The sequence below is a fragment of the Rhinatrema bivittatum genome, chromosome 3, assembly GCF_901001135.1.
Source record: "Rhinatrema bivittatum chromosome 3, aRhiBiv1.1, whole genome shotgun sequence".
Classification (NCBI taxonomy): domain Eukaryota; kingdom Metazoa; phylum Chordata; class Amphibia; order Gymnophiona; family Rhinatrematidae; genus Rhinatrema; species Rhinatrema bivittatum.
The window spans coordinates 90,360,591-90,373,819 of NC_042617.1; the positions used below are offsets into that span (position 1 = coordinate 90,360,591).

A 13,229-nucleotide genomic window follows, 5' to 3' on the forward strand; every position below is an offset into this window, starting at 1 on the left:
CTCAAGGAAACTCCTGCGTCAGAGATCCTCAAGAAAGGTTCCCTGCAGGACAAGGCCTGTGTTCGGACACCCGCCTCACGGATGATATAGCCACCAGAAAAACTGTCTTCAAGGTCAGATCCTTCAGTGTCACTCCCTTCAAAGGCTCAAAAGGGGCATTACCAAGTGCCCTCAGCACTAAATTCCTCTTCCACGAGGGACAAGGGCTCTTAACCGGAGGACGTAGATACTTAGCTCCTCTTAAAAAACGTGCCACATCCGGATGAGAGGCTAAAGCAACCCCTTGCACCTTTCCTCGAAAACAACCAAGGGCTGCCACCTGCACCCGCAGAGAATTGAAGGCCAATCCTTTGGCTAAGCCGACCTGTAAGAAATCCAGGACCTCCGGAATTGACGCCCTGTACGGCTGTATGTGGTGGTCTATGCACCAGGACTCAAACACTCCCCAAACTCTAACATACACCATTGAGGTAGAGGTTTTACGGGAATGTAAGAGCATGGTCACCACCGCATTCGAGTAACCCTTATTCCTCAACCTACGTCTCTCATAAGCCATGCCGCTAGACAAAAGCGATCTTCCTCTGCGAAATAAACGGGGCCCTGACGCAATAGAGTTGGAGACGAACAAAACCTCAAGGACCATCTACCACCAGATTCAAAAGGTCCACAAACCACGGGTGCCTCGGCCACTTTGGAGCCACCAGAATCACCCTGCCTGCGTGCCCCTTGATGCGGTGTAGAACCTTTCCGACCAAAGACCATGGTGGGAAGACATACAACAGAATGTCCTTTGGCCAGGGTAGGACCATCACGTCTACCCCTTCTGCCCGCAGTTCCCTCCGCTTGCTGAAGAACCGGGGGGCTTTGGCATTGTCGTACGTCGCCATCAGGTCCATGGCCAGTCTGGACCACCGGGTGCACAGAAAATGAAAGGCGTCATTGGAGTTCCCATTCCCCCGGCTCCAACTGGTGCCAGCTGAGGAAATCTGCCTGAACATTGTCTACTCCGGCTATGTGAGAGGCAGCTATCCGGTAAAGATGTTGCTCCACCCAGTGTATCAAGAACCGAGCCTCCATCGCCACTGGACAGCTCCTAGTTCCGCCCTGATAACTGATGTAGGCCACCGTTGTCGCATTGTCAGAGAGCATCCTCACCGACCTGCCCTCCACCAGCAGAAGGAGAGCCTGGAGCGCTAACCGCACAGCCTTGGTCTCCAAGCGATTGATGGACCAGGAAGCCTCTGTCCTGGTCCATTGGCCCTGGTCTGCCGTATCCCGACAAACTGCTCCTCACCCAGAGAGACTGGCGTCGGTGGTCACCATGACCCAACAGGGAATCTCCAAATCCACCCCTGGCGCAAATTGTGCTGCAAAAGCCACCACAGAAGACTGGAACATGCCCCGTCCGTCAGGGGCAGGACAGGATGGAAACGCTGCGAGAGGGAATTCCATTGGGAGAGCAAGGCTGATTGAAGAAGACGCATATGCGCAAAGGCCCAAGGTACCAGATCGATCGTTGAAGCCACTGAGCCCAGGACCTGCAAGTAATCCCAGATCCTGGGTTGAGGTAGAGAGCACAAGGATTCCACCTGTGAAGCGAGCTTGGAAATCCTCTCTTCCGTCAGAAAAACCTTTCCCAAGGGCGTGTCGAAGTGAGCCCCCAGAAACTCCAAAATCTGGGAGGGAATCAGATGACTCTTCTCGGGGTTGACCACCCATCCCAACGAGTCTAACATCCAGAGCACCCGCGCCACCGCGGCTCTGCATAGGCTTTCTGACTTTGCTCGAATTAGCCAATCATCCAGATAGGGATGCACCAGTATCCCTTCCCGTCACAAGGCGGCCGCAACCACCACCAACACCTTGGTGAAAACCCGGGGTGCCATTGCAAGCCCGAACGGAAGAGCGCAAAATGGAAAATGGCACCCGAGGATCGCAAACCGCAGATATTTCTGATGGTCCGAGCGTTTCGGGATGTGCAGGTACGCTTCCATTAGGTCCAGCGACGCCAAAAACCAAAATCAGAGAAATTTAAACCTAACACCAGACACTAGGTTTTGCACCTCCACCATCTGCTGCAGACAGAAAAATACTGACAGACACTTGGTGGAACCTCATGGGTATAGGCCAGAGTCTGCGAAGTCTTTTTCTGTCTCCATCTGCTGGAGGGGAGGCAAAACTGTCCTGGAGTGATCCGAGTTCGTACAGGGAATCTGGATTGGCCACTCTTGGAAAAAGGATGCTGGGCTTGATGGACCCTTGGTGTGACTCAGTATGGCAACTTCTTATGTTCTTCTTATCTCTACATGTTTTAGTTCTTTTTAGAACTCTGGATTTGATGCTAATCCTTAGTTTGTCAATCTGATTTATTATATTCTTTATTGTCACAGATATTTGTTTTAGTTGCTCAGAATCTCCACCATTAAAGAATGTTTCAGGTGTGGTTATATACCCAACATCCTCCTCAGTAAAAACCTGAGGCAAAGAATTGTTTTTCCACTATTTCCTTTTCCTTCCTGAGCATTTCTTTTGCCCCTCAGTTATCTAGTGGCTCAAATTATTCTCTCACAGGCTTTTTGCTTCATATGTACTTGAAAAAGTTTGTATTTTCTGCCTCACTAGCAAGCTTCTTCTAAAATTCTCTCTTGGCCTGTTGTACATCTATTTTTGCCAGTGCTTATGCTCTTGCCTATTATCATCATTTGGGTCTGCATTCCATTTTTTGAATAATACCCTTTTACCTTTAACTGCCTTTTTTACCTCACCATTAAACCATGCCTGCAATTGTATGGTTTTTCTTTAACCTTTGTTAATGCATGAAATACATTTTATCTGGACTTCCAAAATGGTATTTTTAAACAATGCCCAACCTCATGCAAAATGTTAACCTTTGCAACCTCTTTTAGTTTATTTCTAACTAATTTTCTCATTCTGTTAGTCTTTTTTTTTTTTTTTTAAATGATATGCTATAACAGCAGCTTTAGTTAATATCCTCTCTTCCAGTGATCAAGTTTGTTATTATGATCACTATTACATAGCAACCCCATAATAGTAACCCCTTGAAGGAAGATCTTGGGGTATGGCAAGTTTTCCTTGTTAACTTTGATGGCATCTTTGCTTGATTGCCATCCTCTGTTACTAATCAAGACATGGAGCTATACTCTGATGCATCTGGGGGCATGGGTTTCAGAATTTACTTCTTAGGCATCTGGTGTGCAGTGCAATAGCTACTTGACTGGGTAAAGTAGGGGTCACATGGATGATAGTTTTTCTCGACCTATACCCCTTGTGGTAGTTCTGTATGTCTAGAGAGACAGCTTCCAGGACAAGTGGTATTTTTGTGGTATGAGGTTATCAACTGTGACTCCACCAAGTGCCCATTGGTTTCCAAGCTCTTGCATGAAGTTATTCTCTACTGCATAACAAGATACTGAATGTACCAGGGTTTTATAATGAGGTTGCTGATTCTCTTTCTTGTTGCATGTGGTCCCTGTTCAGACATCAGGCTCCATGGATGTAACCCATAAGGTAGCCAGTGCTGACATACCTATGGTCTTTCAGTATCAAGTAGCATATCAACTGCTGCACTGATCTGTCAACCTGGAGCTTGTACGCAGAGTAAAACCAAGCTACTACATTCTTCTTAAACTATGGCTGGAGTGGGTGGCCGCATACCCAAGGGTTTGGTAATAGATTAAATCCTATATTATCCACTAATGGTTTACATTTTCTGTTCATGTTCATGCTGGTGACAATGGTTGCTTTGAATTGTCAAGCAGTTGTTCATTGCCCTTACTCAGTGGTATGCCATTCAGGTCAGATATGTCCAGGACTTGAGCTTGGCAGCTGAAAGGTGGATGATACAGTGAATCAGCCAAGAGAGTATATGCTGGAATCAGCTCCTTCCCATTCTGTGCTGCCAGGGATTGATCAGTGCACAACTGGACCTCATCATCATGCACCTGAAGGGCAATGACCTTGGAAAGCTATAATGTTTGTGGATGATGAGCATCATCAGGGATGATCTGGCCACCCTTTCCACAGAGTAGCCTAATATTCATATCTGGTAGACTGACATCATCCTTCTTCACCAATTTGCTGACTGCAAATTATGGAAGAGACAACTCGCTAAAGTGAACTGACAAGATAATAGGTCTGTCTTTGTAGAGGCCTCCATTTGTGCCACAACTGGGCAACAGTATTTTGCCTTGATTTATTCAGGCTAGATGTGGTAAACCTCTCCTCATTAGGTCAGGACTTGTTTTTACAGACCCTGAGAAGGGTGATAGTAATTTCTGAAGGACAAGCTACAGCCATTAGTTGGAGGGGCCCCCACCCATGATTGGCCCCTCCTTGTGAAGGGGTGATGATGTCATGATTGCCTCACTATGGTGGCTTGCTCAATCCTAGTTCTGGTGGGAGACTGGAGGACTCACATGAAAAAGGTGTGGCTAAGGTTGTAGCCTTAGCTCAATTCAATGGATGCTCCAGAGGCCCAGCAGATAGGGCCAGAAAGGCACCTGGAGTGTCGTATGCCGCAGATGATGGGAGGGTAATATCCATCTTGCTTTGTGTGGTGGCCTGCCCGGTGAGGCAACCCTCCTTGAGGATCGCAGTGCTAATATGGGCCAGCTGATCAGAAGCAGGCCTTGGAAGTGTGTTGAACAGCAGTTATGAGGGGGCCCAAGGACTCCTCTCAGAGATCCAGGAGGGATTTAGGTTGCAAGTAGGCTTGAGCACTTAAATTAGATTCCACTGTTAGGAATCTAATAATAAAGACTGTGGTCAATTTATTCAATACAAATGGTCTTTGTTTTTCATTGTACATTCTCTGCAAGTAAAGGATGGCTTGGACAGGTGAATTATGATTGTATCAGAACAATAATTTGGTCTACAACGTATTAGTATTTATATGTTTTTGCAAATGCCATTGTTAAGGTTCTGAAGGCATAGTCTTGAATCATTATATCAAGTTACCAGTATCCATTGTCACCACCAAGACCTTCAGCACATGCTGACATAGTCCACAGTCTCGCCCTGACTCCCTCGCTCTTGTGATACTATCAAGCATCATCCTCTCCCTCCCTTTTCCCCTGCTGATGCCAAGCCCCAAGCCCTCTCTCTTATCTCCACCATTGTCTCCCAGCCTGCTTCCTCGCCATCATCCAATGCCACCCTGTTCCAATATCCCACCTTGCTGCTTTCCCTGTGTCCCCATCCCTTTCCTGTGATGTCTCCCTGTCTAGTCCCTCCATGTTGCCTCCACATCCTCATGCATACCCTAATTTAGTGATGGTTCCATCTATTCATCCCCCTCCCCATGCATCCATGACCACTCCTCTTCTACACCCAACTTCTTGCCTTACCATCTTCCATAATGCTTCAGTTCCCTGCCCCTCCCCATGATGTCTGAAATGCTTCATCCTACCTCCATGATGATTTTCTTCACAAGTGATTTTCTGCCAGGTCATGCCAGGTTACCAAGTCAGAACCTTTTTGAATTTGCTTCCTTTTCCTCATTGCAAAAAAATGGAAGGTGGAGGCCACAGCTGGACCTGACCCACTATCTTTTTTATGTAGAAAATTACCATTGTTCTTCACCACCTCCCTCCTGTGATTCTCCTCTTTCATACCCACCCCATGTGATGCTTCTCTTTCTTGCCCATTTCTATCCTAATATTCCTCCTGTACTCCCCCATAGTGATGCGCCTCCTTATCTTTTCTCCCATTTGTTCCATGATGCTCCTCATTCCTCTCTCCCCAGTGCTAGTGACTTTCCTCTTCCTCCTCCACCCAGACCCAAAAGACCACCTTCTCTACCTGTGCTCCCACTCAGTTGCCAATGAGCCTCCTTTTGTGATCTTACCCTCTTTCCTGGTGCTGACATTCCTCCTCACCATGGATGCAGCAGATTATAAGGTCTTTAATTTGCAAGTGTGCAGGAATGGGGAAGGAGGAGAGCAGAGGAGGTGGAAAAGAAAGAGAGGAGCATTATGGAAAAGTGTGGAGGATGAGATGGATCAGTAGCGAATATATGTATTGCTCGACTGGAGTAAGAAGCATTGCTGGTGTGGGGAGATGATGAAGAAGAGCAGGTATATCATGGTCAGAATGAGGATGCAGCAAGAAAGGGATGGATGAAGGAGGCCCACTCTTACTGTCAGAACCTTAAAATGTGCATTTTTACTATCTGTTACCTTTGATTTTTCAAATTGGATCTCTCCGATTGTTTCTCACTTAGACTTTGTTCAGCTTGCAAACTCTTCTCAAATAAAACTTGTAGTGATGGTACTGATCCTGTAACTACAGTAATAGGCAATTAAACTCTAAATGCATAGTATGCTTGATTGGATACAAAGCAAACTTTATTTACATGGGACTGTTCTACTCCTATAGTCAATGTACGAGGTTTTCTTAGTTTAAACATATCAAGAACTCCCACTATTGTTCTGAAGAGAGAATTACAAGAAAATATGTTCCATTATCTTTGCATCATCTTCAGTTGAAAAAATTTCCAATACTCCATCTTGTGATATGAGGACTGAAATTATCTTCTCAGATAAGTTGATGTAGTTATTATTTGAACACTCATTTGCAATATCTGTCCATCCTTCTGGGGTACAGATAACATCATTTAGAATAACTTCTTGCAATGTATCTGATGAAGAAACAAAAAAATATATATACATATTATAATTAGTTCTATTGCTGTTTAGAAGAGATATTTTGCTTTATGTTTCCTGGTAACTAGCATTACGAATTAGATTTCTAAATCAAAACTAAATATACTAGAAACATGGAAATATGTATGATTATTATGAGGCTGATATTAAAAAAAAAAGCTAATTGGCTAAATTTAGGGACCTACGCCATGAACCTAAATTAGCTACCTATTTTCACTCAAATTTAGGAACTTAAGAAAATAATTTTCAAAGGTGTTACACATGTAAATGTAACAAGCTATCATAGCAATTTTCAAAAAGTCACTTACGTGCTTACAAGTAAATTTTCAAAGGCCCGTGTGTGCAAATACCAGCGGTTACACGCGTGGCCAGGCTCTGCGCGTGCCACGCACATTTTCTAAACGGCCCAGCCATGAGCGTAACCACCACTATGCGCAGAAATGACGGGCCTCTCAGAAGGGGCAGGTTGGAGGCGGGGAGGGGTGGGGCGGGGGAAGGCCAGGACAGCGCCATCCGACATTGTCCCAGGGAAGCGCGCACCAGCCGCTGGCCGGTAAAAAATAAAAAGAAATGTAAGAGGTATGGGGTAGGGGTTGGAGAGGAGAGGGGAAGAGGTAGGAAGAGTAGGGTTAGGGATAGGAAAGGGAGGCCCGATTGTGTCGCTGTGCTTAGGTATTAAAATCCCCCTGCACGTGCTGACTTTAAAATCCGGCGCGCATGTGCGTGCGGCCATCAGATTTTATAACATTCGCACACCGGTGCACGCATGTTATAAAATCAGCACACCAGGAACTGCATGCACATGGACTTGCGCGCGCAAGTCTTAAAATTGACCCCTCAAAGTGCACTTACATGCGAAAAACCTATTGACAATTCAATGGCATATACTGTAGCAATTTTCAAAAGCTCACTTATATGGGTAAAGAGCATTTACATGTACAATTTTAAACATGTAAATCCTTTTGAAAATTACCTCCTAAGTTTTCAGCTGAAATTCACATAAATTTAGGTACCTAAAACTCAGGCCTGCTATTCATTTGCCTAGATTTAGGATCATAATTTAAGAGCTAAGCACTTAGGTCTAGAATCATCAAAATGCTATAAATAAAGCAGAAATTTGGCATGTTAGCATCCATGATTTTAAAAAATGGACGTGATTAGGGAAATTTCAGATATACTGCATCCGGTAGGAAAGTTTTGCAACTCCTGATATCACGTCGCGTGTCGCAGTAACATGTTGAGCGATACATTAGCTTATCACATGTCATTTCATGCGTCTTGAGTCACTTTACATTTGGATTGTTATTTCTTTTTGTTTACATATACCGACTTCCTGCAGCTGCCTCTTTGAGGGTGTGTCAGGAGAGGGAGAGAGGAGAGGAGGGGAATTCTTGGAGTTTAGTGGAGTAGTGAACTTCTCTATTAAATGAAAAGGCAGATGCTGTAACTCAGCCTGTTTGAATTGAACTTTATGGTCCCTCCCGATGCAGCCCGTTGGGCAAAACATGGTCACCTAGTAAAGCAAAATTGCTTTCCTAGTAATAGGTGTTATCCCAGGACAGCAGGATGTAGTCCTCATATATGGGGTGACATCATCAGATGGAGTCCTGGTACGGAAAACTTCTGTCAAAAGTTTTTAGAAACTTTTGGCTGGCACTGTGGGCCTACTGAGCATGCCCAGCATGCCATGATATTCTCAGCCACAGGGGTCTCCCTTCAGTCTTATTTGTAGCAATATGCGTGAGCTAAAAAAATAAAACGTCTCTGACCCAACTCCACGGGGAGGTGGGTGAGTTCTGTGAGGACTACATCATGTTGTCCTGGGATAACACCAATTACAAGGTAAGCAATTTTGCTTTATCCCAGGACAAGCAGGATGATAGTCCTCACATATGAGTGATTAGTAAGCTACAGGCTGAGTCATTCTTATATTATACCAACAGCATACAAATTGTGCAACAAGCAGAACAACTGGTGTACTGCTGGAAAATGAGGCAGCCTGAAAATCATAGCAGGATGGATGTAGAAGGAGTTGGAGTTATACTAGAAATAAGTTCTTTAAGACAGATTGTCCAAAGGCTGAATTTTGTCATCCTTCTTTGTCCAGACAATAATGAGCTGCAAAGGTGTGAAGGGTACTCCATGTTGCAGCTTTACATATGTCAAGAATGGGCACTGAACGATAGAGATGTGAATCGTGTCCTCGATCGTCTTAACGATCGATTTCGTCTGGGAGGGGGAGGGAATCGTATTGTTGCCGTTTGGGTGGGTAAAGTATTGTGAAAATCGTTAAAATCGTGAGCCGGCACACTAAAACCCCCTAAAACCCACCCCGACCCTTTAAATTAAATCCCCCACCCTCCCGAAACCCCCCCCCAAATGCTTTAAATTACCTGGGGATCCAGCGGCGGTCCGGAACGGCGGCAGTCCGAAACGGCCTCCTGTTATTGAATCGTGTTGTCTTCAGCCGGCGCCATTTTGCAAAATGGCCGTCGCAAAATGGCGGCAGCCATAGACCAACACGATACGACTGCAGGAGGTCGTTCCAGACCCCCGCTGGACTTTTGGCAAGTCTTGTGGGGGTCAGGAGGCCCCCCCAAGCTGGCCAAAAGTTCCTGGGGGTCCAGCGGGGGTCTGGGAGCGATTTCCTGCCGCGAATCATTTTCCGTACGGAAAATGGCGCCGGCAGATCGACTGCAGGAGGTCGTTCAGCGAGGGTTCCCGCTGAACGACCTCCTGCAGTCGATTTCCTGCCGGCGCCATTTTCCGTATGGAAAACGATTCACGGCAGGAAATCGCTCCCAGACCCCCGCTGGACCCCCAGGAACTTTTGGCCAGCTTGGGGGGGGCCTCCTGACCCCCACAAGACTTGCCAAAAGTCCAGCGGGGGTCTGGAACGACCTCCTGCAGTCGTATCGTGTTGGTCTATGGCCGCCGCCATTTTGCGGCGGCCATTTTGCAAAATGGCGCCGGCTGAAGACAACACGATTCAATAGCAGGAGGCCGTTTCGGACCGCCGCTCTACCCAGGGAAATTTAAGGCATTGGGGGGGGGGGGGTTCGAGAGGGTGGGGGATTTAATTTAAAGGGTCGGGGGTGGGTTTTAGGGGGTTTTAGTGTGCCGGTTTTCCTGCCCTCCCCCTTCCCCCGATTTAGCTACGGACCGCCGCTGGACCCCAGGGTAATTTAAGGCATTTGGGGGGGGGTTCGGGAGAGTGGGGGATTTAATTTAAAGGGTCGGGGGTGGGTTTTAGGGGGTTTTAGTGTGCCGGTTTTCCTGCCCTCCCCCTTCCCCCGATTTACGATTTTTTGACGATAAATCGGGGGAATTGGTATTGTATCGTGGCCCTAACGGTTTTTGACGATTTAAAATATATCGGACGATATTTTAAATCGTCAAAAAACGATTCACATCCCTACTGAACGATAGTGCGCTACTGATGTGGACACAGCCCTTACTGAATGTGCTTTTATTCGCCCCTGGAGAGGAATCTTTGCTTTTTCATAACAGAATTCAATACAGTCTGCTAGCCAGTTGGAGAGAGTCTGTTTTCCTACCGCAACTCCTGGTTTATTTTTGTCAAAAGAAATAAAGAGTAGGGTGGATTTCCTATGGACCGCCGTGCGGTTCAGGTAAAAAGCTAGTGCACGTTTACAGTCCAAGGTGTGTAAGACTCTCTCTCCCTGGTGAGAGTGAGGTCTTGGAAAGAAAGTAGGTAAGACTATTAACTGATTGATATGAAAATCTGTTACCACTTTTGTTAACAATTTGGGGTGAGTGCGAACGATTACTCTGTCATGTAGGAACCTTGTGTAGGATGAGTATGTGACGAGAGCTTGCAACTAACTGACCCTCCTAGCCGATGTAATGGCTACTAAGAAAAGCACTTTCCATGTAAGGAATTTTTCTTCACAAGAGTGTAGAGGCTCGAACGGTGAGCGCATGAGCCTTGTTAGTACTACATTCAGGTCCCATTCAGTGACCAGTGGTCGAATGGGAGGCTTAAGGTGAAGTAAGCCTCTCATGAACCTGCTTATTATGGGTTGTGCTGTTATTGGAGCATCCCCTATTCCCTTGTGGTATGCCGCTATGGCGCTTAGGTGTACCCTTACAGAGGATGTCTGGAGACCAGAATCCGACAGGTGGTATACATAATCTAGCAAAGAAGAAGTGGGGCAGGAGAAAGGTTCTATACTTTTTTGTGTGCACCATTTTGTAAATCCAGTCCACTTAAAGTAATAGGATTTACGTGTAGAAGACTTTCGTGAAGCTACTAGAACTTGAGAGACTTGTGTTGAAAGATTAAGTGGTTGCAGAACTAAGCTTTCAACATCCAAGCTGTTAGAGCAAGAGTTGCCAAGTTGGGATGACGCAACTTGCCTTGATTCTGAGTTATAAGAGTGGGCTCTGTGCCCAGGCAGATTGGTTGTGAGATTGAGGAGTATGGGAAACCATACTTGTCGAGGCCAGTACGGGGCTATGAGGATCATTGTCCCTCTGTCCTGTTGTAGCTTCACGAGAGTTTTCGCTATGAGCGGAATTGGAGGATATGCATATAGAAGACCTGTGTTCCAGGGGCGAGAAAATGCGTCCCTGGGGACTGTTTGTCAATGTCCGTGGAGGGAGCAGAACCTTTCCACTTTGTGGTTCAGTTTGGACGCAAAGAGGTCTATAGTTAGGCGACCCCAGCGTTGAAAGATTTTGCTCGCTACATGTGGGTCCAGCGACCATTCGTGGGGATTGAAATGTCGACTGAGATCGTCCGCTAGGATGTTTTTGATGCCCGCCAGATAAGTTGCTCGAAGATGTATGGAATGCTCTAGAGCCCAAGCCCAAATCTGTACTGCTTCCTGGCATAGCAGATAAGAGCCTGTGCCTCCTTGTTTGTTTATGTACCACATTGCTACTGTGTTGCCTGTTTGTATCAGCACAGTCTTGTTTGAGAGGCAGTCTTTGAAGGCATAAAGGGCATATCGCATCGTTCAAAGTTCCAAGAAGTTTATCTGATACTGCTTTTCGAGCATAGTCCACGTCCCTTGGGTTTGAAGGTTGTTGACATGAACTCCCCATCCAAGGTTGGAGGCATCTGTAGTCAGGATGACTTGCGGATTTGCCTGTTGGAATGGGAGACCAACTTTTAATGCTGTTTGATTTGTCCACCAGTAGAGCGATAGGCGCAGCTGGTGGGTGATTTGAATTGTGTACAACAGTGGTTGGAAAGCTTGTAGCCATTGAGATTTCAAAGTCCATTGGGTTCTTCTCATGGCTAACTTCGCCATAGGAGTGACATATACTATCGAGGCCATGTGTCCTAGTAGCACCAGAATTTGATGGGCGGATGCGAACTGGTGATGAATTATAATGTTTGCCAGGTGTGCCAGATTATCTGCACGGTCGCTTGGAAGGGAAGCTTTCGCCACTGAGGTGTTGAGGTCTGCTCCGATGAATGTGAGGAGTTGAGACGGCTCGATGTGGGATTTTGGATAATTGATGAGAAATCCCAGGAGGTGCAATAGTGTTATTGTGGTTTCCAAGGCAGAGAGAGCTCCCTGTCTGGATGGACTTCTGATCAACCAATCGTCTAGGTATGGAAAAACATGAATACTGTTTTTTCTTAGATGTGTAGCCACCACTGCTAGGTATTTTGTGAATACTCGAGGGGCAGAGGCCAGTCCGAATGGTAAGACTCGATACTGGTAATGATTCTTTCCCACAACGAATCGTAGGTACTTGCGATGTTGTGTGGAAATTGGTATGTGTGCATAAGCGTCTTGAAGATCCAGAGAACAGAGCCAATCTCCCTTTTGAAGCAATGGAAGGATGGTTCCCAGGGATACCATTCGAAATTTTTCTTTGTGAAGAAATTTGTTGAGATTGCGGAGGTCTAAGATAGGACGAAGGCCGCCTGTTTTTTTTGGAATGAGGAAATAGCGGGAGTAGAACCCTTTCCCTTGTTGAGACCGGGGAACTGGTTCGATGGCCCTGGCTGTCATCAAAGAAGAGAGTTCTACTTGGAGTTGAGGTGTGATGACTATGTTTGTCCAAAGTGGAATGGGAGGAGAATGCGGGGGTATTGTTTTGAATTTTAGGCGATATCCCTGATTTAGTATGGCTAATACCCATTGGTCTTTTGTGATGAGACCCCATTGGTGTTGGAAATAATGAAGTCGACCTCTGACTGGTAGGGAGGGCATAGGGTTTAGAAAGAGGCTGCTGTTCTCTTGACTCAGTTCAAAAACCCGCTGCTGGTCCAGTTTGGGGTGGTGGCTGGGTTTTTGTTGTTTCAGCTGATGTGGAAGTCCTCTTTGTGATGGACGGTACTGACATGCTGAAGAGGCAGGTGGGTAATACCTTCTAGGTCTATAGAAGGGTCACCTCGTGTCCCTGCGAGTTGGTAGTCTTAGGGAAGATGGCTGGTCTGCTGGCAATTTGGAGAGCTGTTGAGTGTCTCATGATGGTCTTTCAACTGAGATACTGTAGCTTGGATCTTTTCTCTGAAAAGATTGTCTCCAACACAAGGGAGATCTGCTAGCCGTTCTTGGACTT

The 13,229-nt window shown here is 46.2% G+C and overlaps 1 protein-coding gene across 2 annotated transcripts in view; it reads right to left on the reverse strand.

Moving 5' to 3' along the window:
• Positions 1-4,828: 4,828 nt before the first annotated feature.
• Positions 4,829-13,229, reverse strand: part of CLHC1 (clathrin heavy chain linker domain containing 1) — a 183,562-nt gene continuing 175,161 nt past the window's right edge. For both annotated transcript variants that reach the window (XM_029593450.1, XM_029593451.1), the window contains one exon: positions 4,829-6,658. In XM_029593450.1, the coding sequence (XP_029449310.1) occupies positions 6,462-6,658 (197 nt within the window). In that variant the 3' untranslated portion in view covers positions 4,829-6,461. The remainder of the gene's footprint in view (positions 6,659-13,229) is intronic.